Source organism: Lasioglossum baleicum, unplaced genomic scaffold (assembly GCF_051020765.1).
Source record: "Lasioglossum baleicum unplaced genomic scaffold, iyLasBale1 scaffold1538, whole genome shotgun sequence".
Lineage (NCBI taxonomy): Eukaryota > Metazoa > Arthropoda > Insecta > Hymenoptera > Halictidae > Lasioglossum > Lasioglossum baleicum.
In genome coordinates, this window is record NW_027470597.1 from 1 (window position 1) to 13894 (window position 13894).

At 32.0% G+C, this 13894-nt stretch overlaps 4 protein-coding genes across 4 annotated transcripts; 2 read left to right on the forward strand and 2 right to left on the reverse strand.

Annotated features, from left to right (window-relative positions):
• Positions 1-644: 644 nt before the first annotated feature.
• LOC143220763 (calcium-transporting ATPase type 2C member 1-like) lies at positions 645-4691 on the forward strand. The gene is made up of 14 exons (XM_076446354.1): positions 645-824; positions 907-996; positions 1099-1196; positions 1590-1848; positions 1933-2269; positions 2355-2743; positions 2825-2981; positions 3045-3215; positions 3299-3614; positions 3692-3877; positions 3945-4092; positions 4165-4260; positions 4333-4474; positions 4558-4691. The coding sequence occupies exons 1-14, from the start codon at positions 645-647 to the stop codon at positions 4689-4691; spliced, it is 2703 nt and encodes a 900-aa protein (XP_076302469.1).
• Positions 4692-5592: 901 nt separating this feature from the next.
• On the reverse strand, positions 5593-6748 carry LOC143220762 (uncharacterized). Its single transcript, XM_076446353.1, has 3 exons — positions 6665-6748; positions 5969-6081; positions 5593-5710 (listed from the first exon to the last, which is right to left on the reverse strand). The coding sequence occupies exons 1-3, from the start codon at positions 6746-6748 to the stop codon at positions 5593-5595; spliced, it is 315 nt and encodes a 104-aa protein (XP_076302468.1).
• A 1326-nt stretch (positions 6749-8074) lies between these two features.
• On the forward strand, positions 8075-8572 carry LOC143220760 (uncharacterized). Its single transcript, XM_076446352.1, has 2 exons — positions 8075-8110; positions 8201-8572. Exons 1-2 carry the CDS (start codon positions 8075-8077, stop codon positions 8570-8572), a joined length of 408 nt encoding a protein of 135 aa, XP_076302467.1.
• Positions 8573-8683: 111 nt separating this feature from the next.
• Positions 8684-11708, reverse strand: LOC143220764 (beta-1,3-glucan-binding protein 1-like). Its single transcript, XM_076446355.1, has 8 exons — positions 11564-11708; positions 10485-10712; positions 10199-10410; positions 9843-9979; positions 9596-9762; positions 9130-9461; positions 8876-8977; positions 8684-8785 (listed from the first exon to the last, which is right to left on the reverse strand). The coding sequence occupies exons 1-8, from the start codon at positions 11706-11708 to the stop codon at positions 8684-8686; spliced, it is 1425 nt and encodes a 474-aa protein (XP_076302470.1).
• Positions 11709-13894: the final 2186 nt, after the last annotated feature.

The following is a 13894-nucleotide window of genomic DNA, read 5'->3' on the forward strand; positions in this document are numbered from 1 at the left end:
GTTAGAATTTACGATGTATTATGTTTTATTATCCTTGTATTATAAAATAAAATTATTTCTAAGAAAATATTTCTCATGAAATATCAATAATATTTTTCATATGTATTATAGAAAGATTTTTACATTTGTAGCAATTATTTCTTTCTAACAATGACGCATGTAACATAAACAGAACATAAGATACACGTGTCATTATAGTAAACGTTAATTAATTATTGTTTTACATTTCTACAGAATAAATAAATTAAATATTAATTTAATGTAGTTATCCTATTACATGTAATTGTAAACAAAATGCTATTAAAATTGACATTTATATCTTTAACATGAGCACATATTGTAATTCGTTTGATGCATGTGTGTCGTAAAAATGTGGAAGATCCTTAATAGACTTAATAATGTGTTATCAGTATTGTGAATATAAATATAGAAGTGTTAAATGCTTTTATAGTAAATTTTTTATTGAAAAATCATGCATTTAATATTATTAAACTTGGTATCTGATATTTTTAAATAAATAAAAGTTTGTGATAGAGGTTAGGAAATCTTTTTATACATATGTTAGAAATTAATGATATATCAGTCAAAAAATATTTATTAAGTTTTAATTTTCATTTTTGAAGGATAAAGATCAAACCTCAGAAATGTGGTTAACAACAGCAGAAGCAGCTAGCCTTAGTGCTAAAGAAGTTGCTGCTAGGTTGCATGTTGATACAAGAACAGGTCTTTGGTGGCAAGAGGCAGACCATCGAAGACAATTAGTTGGATTCAATGAGTTTAGTGTTAAGGAAGAAGAGCCAACATGGAAAAAATATCTTGAACAAGTATATAAAAGATATTTATCTAATCATAAAGTGATATTAATAATGGAACATGAAACTAAACTTGTGTTCTTTCTCTTTTTAGTTTAAAAATCCTCTAATTCTGTTACTCCTTTGTTCTGCCTTTGTTAGTGTATGTATGAAACAGTTTGATGATGCTGTCAGTATTACAGTGGTAAGTATAGGATTATAATACTTTTAGAATAAATTAAATTTGTTAAATTTGGTTGAATATTTATCACATCCTACTTGATATTTATACTTTGTTTTTTCTTAGGCTATCATAATAGTAGTGACCGTTGCATTTGTACAAGAATACCGTTCTGAAAAATCCTTAGAAGAATTAAATAAACTGGTGCCACCAACTTGTCACTGGTAAATATCTTAACAAATATTATTTTTAAAATTTTTGTTTAATAAAAAAAAATAATAAATTTATATGGAGTAAAATAAATGTGTAAATTGTTAATAGCATTTATTTAAATTAACATTTCCCCTAGAAATATGGTTCTTGGAGAATATATGAATCCTTTGTATGGAGTATTACTTTATTTATTAAAAAAGAAGATATACTGTCCAATTCCAATCAATAGATCAATAAGATGAAATTTCTTTCTCTACAACATTTATTTAGAATGACCAATTTTAAAGGTGCACAGTTATAGGTTGAGGATGGAAGTTAGACCTATTTATTGTTATAATATTCATGAATATTTCAATATTGAACAATTTTAATATTAAAGTAATTTTTTAAATATTTTTTTACAGCTTACGGGAAGGCCGCATGGAGACATTTCTCGCTCGTAATTTAGTTCCTGGTGATGTAGTTTATTTAAATATTGGTGATAGAGTACCTGCGGATATCAGGATATTTGAAGCAATAGCTTTAGCAATTGATGAAAGCAGCTTTACTGGAGAAACTGAACCAGCAGAAAAATCAACAGCTCCATTACTGAAAGCTAATGGATTAACAACGAAAAGGAATATTGCATTTATGGGTACGCTAGTGCGTTGCGGTAATGGCAAAGTAAGTTTTATTATGAAAAATTAATTTTTGAGAGTTCCATAACGTTTACCAACTCTATACAAATACATGAGAAATGATTTGTAGGGTATAGTTGTGAATACTGGAGAAAAAAGTGAGTTTGGGGAAGTTTTCTCAATGATGCAAGCTGAGGAAGCACCAAAGACACCTCTTCAAAGAAGCATGGATATTTTGGGCACTCAATTATCTTTTTATTCGTTCTGCATTATTGGTATTATTATACTTCTTGGTTGGATCCAAGGCAAAGCTATACTGGAAATGTTTACTATCAGTGTAAGTTTAGCAGTGGCAGCTATACCAGAAGGTTTACCTATTGTTGTAACTGTAACTTTAGCATTGGGTGTTATGAGAATGGTTAAAAGGAAAGCCATTGTAAAGAAATTACCAACAGTAGAAACACTTGGTGAATATACATATAATATAAATAAAAAATATATATCAAATCTAGGCAGATATATACTTATTATATGATTAATATGTATGTGTAGGTTGTGTAAATGTAATATGCTCAGATAAAACTGGTACTATTACAAAGAATGAAATGACTGCGACGATTCTGGTGACATCAGAAGGATATATAGCTGATATTACTGGAACTGGTTACAATGATAAAGGAGAAGTGCGGATTCGAAAATGTGATAATATGGAACTTGCGCGCACCGCTATTAGCAATATGTTGGAAGTAGGATGTGTTTGTAATAATGCTATAATACAGAATGACGCTTTACTTGGTCAACCAACAGAAGGTGCATTAATAGCATTGGCAATGAAATTCGGAATGTATGGAGTTGCTGATAAATATTTGCGAATACAAGAATATCCGTTTTCATCCGAGCAAAAAATGATGGCTGTAGAATGTACACTGAAATATGAAGAGGTTGAAATAATTTTTCCAATGACATTAATCATTTCAAGATTAATATCTATTATGTTTTTTAAATATTCATATATATTACAGAATAGGCAAGAAATATATTTTGTAAAAGGTGCTCTGGAAAAGATTTTACCACTTTGTACTAAGTATTCTGTTAATGGTCAAGTATATACTCTAAATCAAAAAAAAGATGAAGAATTTTTAACAGAAGCTTACAATATTGGGCAACAAGGACTAAGGGGTATGTTTTAATCTTCATGATAACTTTAATTTTTTTACTCAATTTTTTTTAATACATATGCAGTAATTGGATTGGCACGTGGTACATCATTGCAAGATCTAATGTATGTTGGTCTTGTGGGTATATGCGATCCTCCACGCCCACACGTTCGTGAGTCTATAACAACTCTCATAAATAGCGGCGTTAAAGTTAAAATGGTTACAGGTGATGCGAAAGAAACTGCATCTGCAATAGGTATAATATGAACTTTTTGAACTTTTTATGTTCTTCAAAAGTATTTCAAGAATAATATAACATCTATATATTTTTTATTTTAGCAAGTATGATTGGGTTAGACGTACTTCATTCGCGGTTAATTTCTGGAGATGAAATTGACTTAATGTCTGAACATCAATTAGAACAATGTATCAGTAACGTTAGTGTATTTTATCGAGTCACACCTAGGCATAAATTATGTATTGTAAAAGCTTTACAAAGGGAAGGAAACATAGTTGGCATGACGGGTGACGGTGTAAATGATGGAGTTGCTTTGAAAAAGGCAGATATAGGCATAGCAATGGGCAAAAATGGTACTGACGTTTGTAAAGAAGCAGCAGACATGATATTAGTGGATGATGATTTTGAAACCATCATGTATGTATTGGTTCCTTCTGCAGTAACTTTTTAACATTTTTCATATTTATTCATCTTTAATTGTACATATCTTGTAGTGCTGCAATTGAGGAAGGAAAGGGAATTTTTCATAATATACGAAATTTTGTAAGATTTCAATTAAGTACTAGTATAGCTGCCTTGTCTCTAATTGCACTTGCTACATTGATGGGTATACCAAATCCTTTAAATGCAATGCAAATTCTTTGGATTAATATTATTATGGATGGACCACCCGCTCAGAGGTATGTATAAGATAAAGAAGTTTTTTAATTTTTTATATTATGATATTTATATTACTTTTTGTCGTAGTCTTGGTGTAGAACCAGTTGATAAGGATGTCTTAAAGCAAAAACCACGTAACACGAAAGAACCAATGATTACACGATATCTTATTATTAATGTACTTTTGTCAGCTACTATTATTATACTTGGTACTTTATGGGTTTACAATAGAGAGGTATAATATTCATCAGAATAAATATTCATATTTTATAAATTTTTAATTTTTATCATGTCTTATTTTTATTAGATGACATTTGATAGTACCACTGCAAGAGATACAACCATGACATTTACATGTTTCGTTTTCTTTGATATGTTTAATGCTCTAAGCTGTAGATCACAGGTAAGAAAAAATAAAATTATATAACATTGTAATATATATATATTTCTTTATAAATTAAACATAATATTTTAGATCAAATCAATATTTACTATTGGTTTATGGAGTAACAAAATGTTCCTGGTAGCCGTAACATTATCAGTTATAGGACAGATGTTAGTGATCTACTTTCCGCCATTACAACGAGTTTTCCAAACCGAAGCTCTTTCGGTAAAAGGTACGGAGTTTGAGCAAAGCTTTAAAAAAATTTTATTTTTTATTTAAATTTAAAAATAAAATATTTGCTTTTACTTTTAACAGATATCTTGTTTCTTGTCGCACTTACATCCAGCGTTTTCGTAATTAGCGAGATAAAGAAATTCATAGAAAGGCAACTGTACAGGCGACGAGCAGGTACACAATATTACAATAAATCTGAGATGGACTTTGTATGACAGTTACAGTCTGCCGAAGATAAGGCGGACAAAGATCATGTGGAATAAAATACCCAATACACATCGTACGGGTAGTAGTCACTCGTTTATCAACATTATCTCGCTATACACTCGACTATGCTTGCACATTTGTAAACTTGTATGTGCACTTGTCACGAAACGAACTTTCTGCGTTTAATCAAACGCATTCAACTAAAATTTACAATAACTACGTTTTTTAACCTTTACAAATTTTCTGACTTTCTGATGTACGATATTCGATTTTTAGGCGTTAGAATCTAGCCGTTTCACTTCTCGTCTTCACAGTGATTATATTGAACACGTCGTAGACTTTAGAAACGCTATGCACATTCCATAAATTTTTGGTAGACGATCAATCTTAACGATACTACTCGCAATCGTATTGTAGTAATCTTCGCATCGATTAATCATAATATTTTAATGTCTAATACATTTTTCATTCATCCGATTAACGCAACAATTTATCTCATCAGATAAATACATTAACCTGTTTCTACTTCCGTGAAATCTTTGATCAGCAATCATTACAGACCGTATTATCAAATAACAAAAATCATAATCCGCGGCGAAAAACATGTGTTTATGATGTAATTAAGCATATGGATCGATTGCATTTAAAAATACAATTGGTTATAATTGGAAGAATAAATGATCTTGTAATGTTCCTTAATTTTATAACGTAACACGATGAGTTTCCGATAACAAGAAAAACAGAAACAAAATACAAAAACTCGAAAGTACAATTACTATCTTGTAATCGGAAGCAAAATTGTGTCTGTATTGTGTATCTTTTAACAAACGAACGTACTATCTAATAATACATGTCACAACTCATTGAACCGTTATTAATTATTTGTGTAATTTAGTGCTTCCTGTTATTTCAATGGATTCCCTCTAGAGCACTATAAGTTTTGTACTGATATAGGTCTGGTCCTCCATAGCCATAAAGTAACTTTCCTCTGCCATTTTCATCATAGTATGGATAGCGATATTTAGGCCTATAGATAAGCACGTAATGATCATTATAATCTTGTAGTTGTATTTAAAAAAAAAGAGAAAGAGAGGAAATATGTTTATATTTTAATCTCTTAAACGATTGCTTTTTTTGATATATGTTATTACTAATTGTAACTCATTTCAGCATGAAAATATTGTTATCCTTTTATAAGATTATCATATAGCGAACTATCGTTTAGTTTCTTTTTGATATATTTTACACATAACTTTATCTTTTTTATATATTTTTAATTTCTTACCGTTCGAAATACTGAAAATTAGGTGCCTTTGGTTGAGCTATGGTTGCCGTAGTCTCAACGATTAATCCTAGTAAAAAAGCAACGACTATAGTCGCAAAGATCATGGTAGTCCACTGAAAGTAGGTCAATTAGTATTAGTGTGTTGAAATGAGAATATGCAAAAAGTGTTCTACATTTAGTGTGCATACGCTTTAGATGCTTTTATCAAAGGTTTAAAACGAATAATATAAAGAAGAAAAAAGATGAACATTATTTTATGTGGCATGTGCACGTAAGCAGGCCAAGAAACATTTTGAAACTTATCTTGGTGAAAATATCAGACTTTTAAAATTCCTTCGAATAGATAAATAGTTACATACGCGAAATTTCATTTTTGTCATTTCTTTATCTACGTATCTACTCTTATTTGTACTTTTAAATTTTATTTTATATATATATATCAATTTACTCACGGAAGTGTGTCTTGCCATCTCAGCGACTGCAAGGCGTGCTTCGAATACCTTCAGTTTGCGGAACGAAAATCTTGAAATTTCTTCACGAAGCGTAATGTCGAATATGCGAGTGTTTTTATTCGAATTCACTCCTCTTCGCCGAAGGAAACACAGATTATTTTAATGTAAAAAGCACTACTGGAGAAGATACTACGGCCCGTACGATAGGTCTGTTTCCGTTTTTCTGATTCCACCTTTTACTTGCCTTATTCTGAAATCCGTTACCGTACTTCGCTCTCTCCCCACTTCGTTCTTTCTTTATATCAAGTGAAAGTCCAACGGGGCACATTGTACGTTGCACGTATACGCACCTAATATTACGATGAACGGAGGAACCTTGAAGATATAATCCGCGACCTCCCATTTTTCGAGATTCGTCGAAAGTCCATTATGCTATTAATCAATGGTCGATGAAATAGTTCAAGGTTGAAGAGAGAACGATCGTGATTTTGAAATAAAATATTTGTACAATTACATAAATTTTTTTTTTTCCTTGAGAACGAAAGGAAGCCGAAGAATAGACATACGCTATTCAAAACAAATTATAATGTAACAAACATTTAGCGAAGACGTTTTTTATTTTTACTAAAGTATATATTCTTTTTTTACAGCGACTAGTATGATAAGTTTTATTTATACAAAGGTAATATACATTTTTCATGGATTTTTAATACATCTTTTTACAGATTAGCGATAGTTCAGTGTTTACGCCGGTGTATGCCATGGTCCCTTGTATCCAATTCCCATACCAATCTTCGCGATCGCTATCTCTCCGTGACGACCATTTTCCTGCTCGTATCTGACTCTTCTCTGTTTCCCAACTTCTGGATCGAAATCCCACTGCGTGTGCTGCATAAAGATTACGATACGATTATTGGTTTGACGCAAGTAAATTTCCCTTTTCCGTTTTGTTTTTTCCACCGTTTACTTTAACAGTGATTTTCTGTTTCGCAGAACGTAATACTTGCCTCGTGGATGAGCGGTATCCCCGCTACGTTATATTGAATTAGATCGTGAATAAACGAGAAAATACTGGGTACGGCAACCGATAAGTTTTCCTCGACGTTGAACAGCAAGATGAGAAAAATCGCGAAGACCTGAAATTCATAGAAATTTAACGGTGTAATCTAGTCTTAGTTTTATACGTATAGAGTTGTAACGTGTGTAATAAATATAAGAAAATTAGAGCGACTGGACAGTTCTAATTACCAGACTACGAGAGAAATTCATGTTGCTCCTGTTCGAAACGATCACGTAGAATCACGTCGCCGGCGGTACGTTGATGGTACGATGATAGCCAGACAGGTGTGGAATACCAACTAACTCCATTCCCAAAGACAACTGTAGATGGAAAAAAGAAATCAGCTGTATATCGCGTTGGCCTGGCGCAATGCAGCCAGTGAAAGTAAAAAAGACTGACGCCAAGTAATGAGGCGCGAGTCGTTTGAAAAACCAACGTTACGTTCGACGATTGACAGTTTTATCACGAAAAAAATCGCAATGTTATTCTACGCACGGAATCGTCACCCACTCGAAAGCATAAAGGTGAGTGGGCACCGTGAACGATGGAATATTGCTTTCTCTGTGTTCTTACCTGAAGGTTCGATAAAAGAAAATGCGCACGACTCGCGCATTAGTTTTAATCTACGCGGTAAGTGGGTCTACGGTCAAATGTACCGGTCGTGATCTACGTAAAAACGTATCGTGAAATCATTTCATAATATTTTTATTGCGTATACAGTTGTGCATAGTTGTCGAGTATAACGGGACCGTTGCAACTAGAGTCATCCGGACACTTCCGCTTAATTTCTCCCCTTCGAGATGGCCGGCCATGTTTAGGACAATGTGGTCTAGCGGAAGATTATGGGAATGGCCAAGAAACAGCGTAGAAAATTTCCTGAGATTGGTTGCCTTCCCGGATACCAGAAAGAAAATGGTGTTCGAATTCAGACCAGAAGATGGACCAAGGGCCTCGTTTGATTATCAGAGGCGTTATGGCTATCGAGGGAAGTGGCTGATCGAATTATTGGGTTCTGGTTTTCATCCGGATAACGTGCCTTATCAACAGCCATTGCCTGCTTCAGTGTTAATACCTCCGCCGTTCTCTTTCTAATTATCGTGCATATTGGTAACACATACGAAAGAGAAACAAACGCGAATACGAAATGAAAGTAAATGCAGAAAAGTGATTAAGCGTGTTTCTGGATAAAAAGAAAGGATAGATTTAGATTGCCCAGATCTTGATGTAGTCTATATGGAGGCCGGTATCGCTGTTCCTCCAAGACCTAATCCAGTCATTTTTTGCCAAGTAGAATAAATAGAGTGCCTGCAACGAATGATAGCGTATTTTATATGTTTTAGTTAAATAGACTTTTTTTTTTTTTTTAATGAAAGTCAAATTGCTTAGAAGAAGCACCTTCGATGTAAAGTCCCTCCAAGGTTTCTTGTAGTTGCCGCTGACAGATGAATCTGGAAAGATGGTATGGCCTCCTACTCCTAGGCCGAGATTCACGTAAACCTACAAAAATTGTTAGATGCCAAAGGAAATTATTTATAATAGTTAGGAATACGCGAGTTTAATTATACGAAAAGTGCTCGAGTTGGTCATGAATCACAGATAAGAATTTTTAAGTAGTATTGTCAATCCATGATCAGACACTTGTTACTGACCGGAGTGTCATACAGCGCCGGTACTTGCTGTTCGCCATACTGTTCTCCATCAACTTTAATCGTGATTTGACCGCTTCTCCATTCCAAATCATAGACGTGATAATTGTTTGACCATGCAGAGTCCGAAGCCTTGTTAGGAAGACGATATAGATTATTTTGCATGGATTGTTGATTTATGTCCATTACATGAGCACCAGCTAGAAGGATGTGACCGCTGAAATCTTGTCCGGTGTGTGATACAAGTGAAGGATTTCCAGTTGCGAAAGCCACTATAATGTCACAATATTCTGTCGTGTTTGCTGTGTACTTGTCCATACTTTCTAAGGTCATCACTGTAATAAAGTAATAAATTATTTCATACTAATTTAATGTCACTAAGTATTAAGTTTAATATTAAGTAGTTTACTATTAAGTCAGTGACGCTGTTCACTGTTTAAGAACCGAGAAAATGTACAACGACACTTACAAGGATATAGCCAATCACCATGAGGCAATTTAGCACGAATTTGAATGTGTCCGTATTGAAAAGCGAACGACGACTTGGTATTTAATCGTCCGGATATTACAGGTGGTAAAATATACGCTCCACGTGCGGATTGGTAGCAGTCTCGGCCCCCAGCTACTCCCGTACACCTAAACAAATGTAAAGACTTATAATACAATAATTACCGATACTTTATTCTAAATCGATTCTGTGATAATTCGACTTTTACTTCTTCAAAGCCAGATTTCCAGTTCGAGCAAAGTCTTGCCCAAACTTGTCTTCCAAAAGAGTTGGTTTAATATGTAAAACACCATCTTTTGCTTCTACGTTATCTGTATTGTCCATGTATACGACAAATTCGTAACTCTAAAATAAAGCGAAGGAAAAGTGTCTTATTATTGAATATACTCTATTTTTTTGAGATTTTACTTCTTCTTATGAAATAGAATTACTAGAAGATTCGTTCATGTCCATAATATAAATATTGGACTTTATCTTCCGCGTTATGTGGTATATTAATAAAAAAAAAAACTTTTTAAATACAAAATACAGTTTCCAAGTAACGTTCGCAAGTAGCATACTTACAGGGAGGCCTGAAAAGTTTTCGATAACCGTCCAACGCGACGTGTTAAGCGTATCGAAATTGTCTTCGAATATTAACTGACCCGGACAGGCATTTTTCCGTGTTAGATGGAAGTTCTTGTCACTTCTAAATATTTTAGTATTCGATGGAGTTGCGCAGACAATTTCATTACCGTCATCTTTCTTTATCGGTGATCCATCGTACTGATAGAAATCTGAAGAAATAAGATAGTTAAACGCGTGTTTGAAAAGAATAGTTTTAAAATAAATTCCGCAATTTCGAACCGACCATTAACCACGTGCTTCTGATTGAGTAAATTGTATCCAAGACCATGGTAAACGACGTGAATCCAATAATAAAGTATATCGCCTCTTTTTAATCTCGTGCTTCGATCCTCGTATGTCCAACGACCATTACGGACATTTACGATATCTCTGGCAATAGTTCCGGCTTCGAGGCCGTTGAAATCCTCGTTGAATTTCACGTGATACGCGACCAAGGAAATGCCATCCTCGTCTATACAAACAGAGCGTCTTCCGTATTAAAACCATCGATACTTTTACAAATGATGTTGACCTTTTGTATTTTTATTCGCATTAAAAAAGAATTCCGCAATCTTGTGTTTACACGAATTCCTGAATTATTAATGAGAGAATGATAGGTCTCGACGCTTCGTTTAAATTGATTTCTATACATCACAGATTATAAGTTAATGCACCTTCACGAATCATTCATCTTCAGTTTTCATCAGTTTCAAATTGAAACGAGAATAATTTATTCGTATCAGTAACGAACAAATGTTTCGCAGTGATTTGTTTACGGTACATTTTTATAGGATTTATCTCACGCGAAAAGTGAAACTTGAATTTTAATCGTCTAGCTTCTGGTTTGGATCATTATAGCTTATCATTAATATTGTAAAAGTGTGCATCGATATGCGATACTCAAGTTTCCAGATATCTTCTCGAGTTGAAATATTTTTTGCGAACATTTTTAACCAGCAGTACGTATAATATTTTTTAATATTAATATTACAATTATGACTGTAAATGAAAAAAAAGGATTGAAAAATATTCTATAGGTACTTTGTTTATTTATATATATATATGTATATAAAATATTAGCATTATTTTGCAACAAAGACTTTCCTTAAAGACAGGAATATTAGATTAGATATTATAGAATTAACTTACTCGTACCTTAGTAGCTTCAAAGATATCGATTTAGTTTTACTAAATCTTGTTCCATTAAAAAAAATTAATTTTAACAAACTCCGTCTCGGTTTTGAAGAACAATGTAACAATGAAATTTCAGGAAGTTTATAATGTCAAGACAATAGAAATATGAGAAAAATGAAATTTACTCACGTAAAATAGACATCCGTAATCCTATTGGTTTAAGTGGTTCCACGCTCGGTGTAGGAGGAATATATTGCGCCAGGTTTCCTTGAATTAATATAGTAAATAAGGAAATCAAAGTGACGAACAGCCACTTCATTTTGAGAACGTTCATGATGACTACGTTTGACGATGTTGGCGGTCCAAACGATACTGAGAATCGCAATGCCACTACAGCGTTATATTGAGAACTGGTTTCTGTATAAATATACCTTGATAGCACTTACCGCTTCGAAGTTGCTTTTTATGATTTTCTGACAGTTCGAGATATTCCGTTAGTTGATGTAACAAATTTTATTTTGCGAATTCATTCATCGAATTAATATCGAAGAAAATAATCATCGAGCGATCTAATAGACCGTTAATGTAATTGTTTCGATGAAATCAAAATTATAAGATGGGCTTGCGCAGTCTTACGAGTCTATTTAAAATTAGTAATAGATTAGGATGATCATTTTTAAGATACTAGATTACGAATTAATTACATTAGCTGATTCCAAATTAGGATTAACTTATACGTTTTAACAATTTTTACAGTACGAAGTTTATTTTATCATATTTCTTTTTTCCTTCTTTTTTTAATTATAAGACAGTCGAGTAAAATTAGTTCATCTTCAAATCATTTTTTATAATAATCATGGTGAGATTGTTTCGTTCTTTTATACTCTATTAGGAATAATTATATTAATTCACGTATATTGCGAGATATGTAATCAGTGAGATGTTATATGAATACGGGTTTTTCCATATTTTGCAAGAGTTGGAATATTATTTATAAATTATAATATGATTAATATGATTAATTTCGTAAATGTAAATAATCTTCATTTTCATGTATTACGTTTTACTTCAACCTTTTTTATGCGATAGCAATAGGAAAATGTTGATAAAAAATATAAATTTGTATGCTAATAATAACTAATAATAAATTGATTGAAAGAATTCACATTTTTGTAGATGATTTAATTAATAACATTAATTATACTATATATGATACGAATTCTGTCATATTTTATATTTCATTTTCTTCATTTTTATTCTAAGTTTAATTAACATAAAACAGTTATATTAGAAACATTATTAAAGCAATGAAAACTAAAAATAGTATTGTTAATAGTTCTATTTCCCGTTAATGTAAATGTAAATTTTAAAATAATTTATAATTGATAACATGTTCAGTTGCTTGTGTGAAGAATACATAAACAACTAAAACAAGATGTATCGCGATATTTTAATTGGCAATTTAATTTCTTGTATAAACCACATAAATGAGACGGTTAAATTGTATCTAGGGACATTTTTTGTTGTGGAGTACCTGAAATTAGTTGACCCATCGTTTCCAGCCGCCATAAGTTCCAATCAGTTTCGACGATTTCGTGCCAAGTTTCGTTTAGTTATTGTGTAACAAAGAAAGGTTTCCGTGAATTTCACATCAAAAGTGTTGCTGCTTCCCGAATATCCAGTCGTAAGTACTAGTTTTTAATTTCAATTAATTACATTGACATTTTTACTTTTGTTCTACACTTTTGTTAAAATGTGAATGTCTTGAACGAATTGTTCAGATTAATGCGATTAACTACGTGTTTAAAAGACACAAAGTTCTTGTGTAATTATAATAAAGAGATTTTTATTACACTTGTTATACTATTATAAATGCAATTTTTAAAAATATATTGTAACTAAATTAAAATTAATACGTCGTCTATAATTATGGCAATCATATTTGAATGGTTGTCAGTGCATATGTCTGAAGTTCATAAACTTCTGTATTTAATAAAGGCGTCTTGAAGTTTTAGTCAGCATCTATGACATCTGAAGAAAAATGATTTAATCCTTGTTTTCCTTTCTTTGAATATTAAACAAATTAATGTATTTTGTCTATCCAATTTGACTTCTCACGAACTCAAGGTATTGGGTATTCTCTCTTTTTACATACATACTATATAGCACATCATATTTGTACATTACTTGTACATTATGTAATAAAGAGCTATATAAGATGTTTTTCATCACTTTGTATTCTATTTTATGAATTTTAATAAATATTTCAATGTATTCATTCATGGACTTTAGGTTATTTTTAATAACAACAATTTTGGCGTATATTTAAGACCTATGTCTATGTCAAATTATATGTTTTGTTGAATATAATATTTTGACATACAATAACACTGTTTATATTCTTCTGTGGTAATGAATTTTAATGTTCATAAGCACATACCAATTATACATATTTAAAGCATATTTTATGTATTTTCTAACAAATTGCTATTGCAACGATAACATAATAATTTCAATTAA

Coding starts and splice junctions, on each gene's coding strand:
- LOC143220763 (XM_076446354.1), top strand. CDS start 645: ATGTGGTTAACAACAGCAGAAGCAGCTAGCCTTAGTGCTAAAGAAGTT. Junction 1,849..1,932: donor TGCGTTGCGGTAATGGCAAA/GTAAGTTTTATT, acceptor AATGATTTGTAG/GGTATAGTTGTGAATACTGG. Junction 3,878..3,944: donor GATGGACCACCCGCTCAGAG/GTATGTATAAGA, acceptor TTTTTGTCGTAG/TCTTGGTGTAGAACCAGTTG.
- LOC143220762 (XM_076446353.1), bottom strand. CDS start 6,748: ATGTGCCCCGTTGGACTTTCACTTGATATAAAGAAAGAACGAAGTGGG. Junction 6,082..6,664: donor GTAACGGATTTCAGAATAAG/GCAAGTAAAAGG, acceptor ACCTACTTTCAG/TGGACTACCATGATCTTTGC. Junction 5,711..5,968: donor AATTTTCAGTATTTCGAACG/GTAAGAAATTAA, acceptor GCTTATCTATAG/GCCTAAATATCGCTATCCAT.
- LOC143220760 (XM_076446352.1), top strand. CDS start 8,075: ATGCGCACGACTCGCGCATTAGTTTTAATCTACGCG. Junction 8,111..8,200: donor CATTAGTTTTAATCTACGCG/GTAAGTGGGTCT, acceptor TTGCGTATACAG/TTGTGCATAGTTGTCGAGTA.
- LOC143220764 (XM_076446355.1), bottom strand. CDS start 11,708: ATGAACGTTCTCAAAATGAAGTGGCTGTTCGTCACTTTGATTTCCTTA. Junction 10,411..10,484: donor TCAGAAGCACGTGGTTAATG/GTCGGTTCGAAA, acceptor TTATTTCTTCAG/ATTTCTATCAGTACGATGGA. Junction 9,763..9,842: donor GGAAATCTGGCTTTGAAGAA/GTAAAAGTCGAA, acceptor ACATTTGTTTAG/GTGTACGGGAGTAGCTGGGG.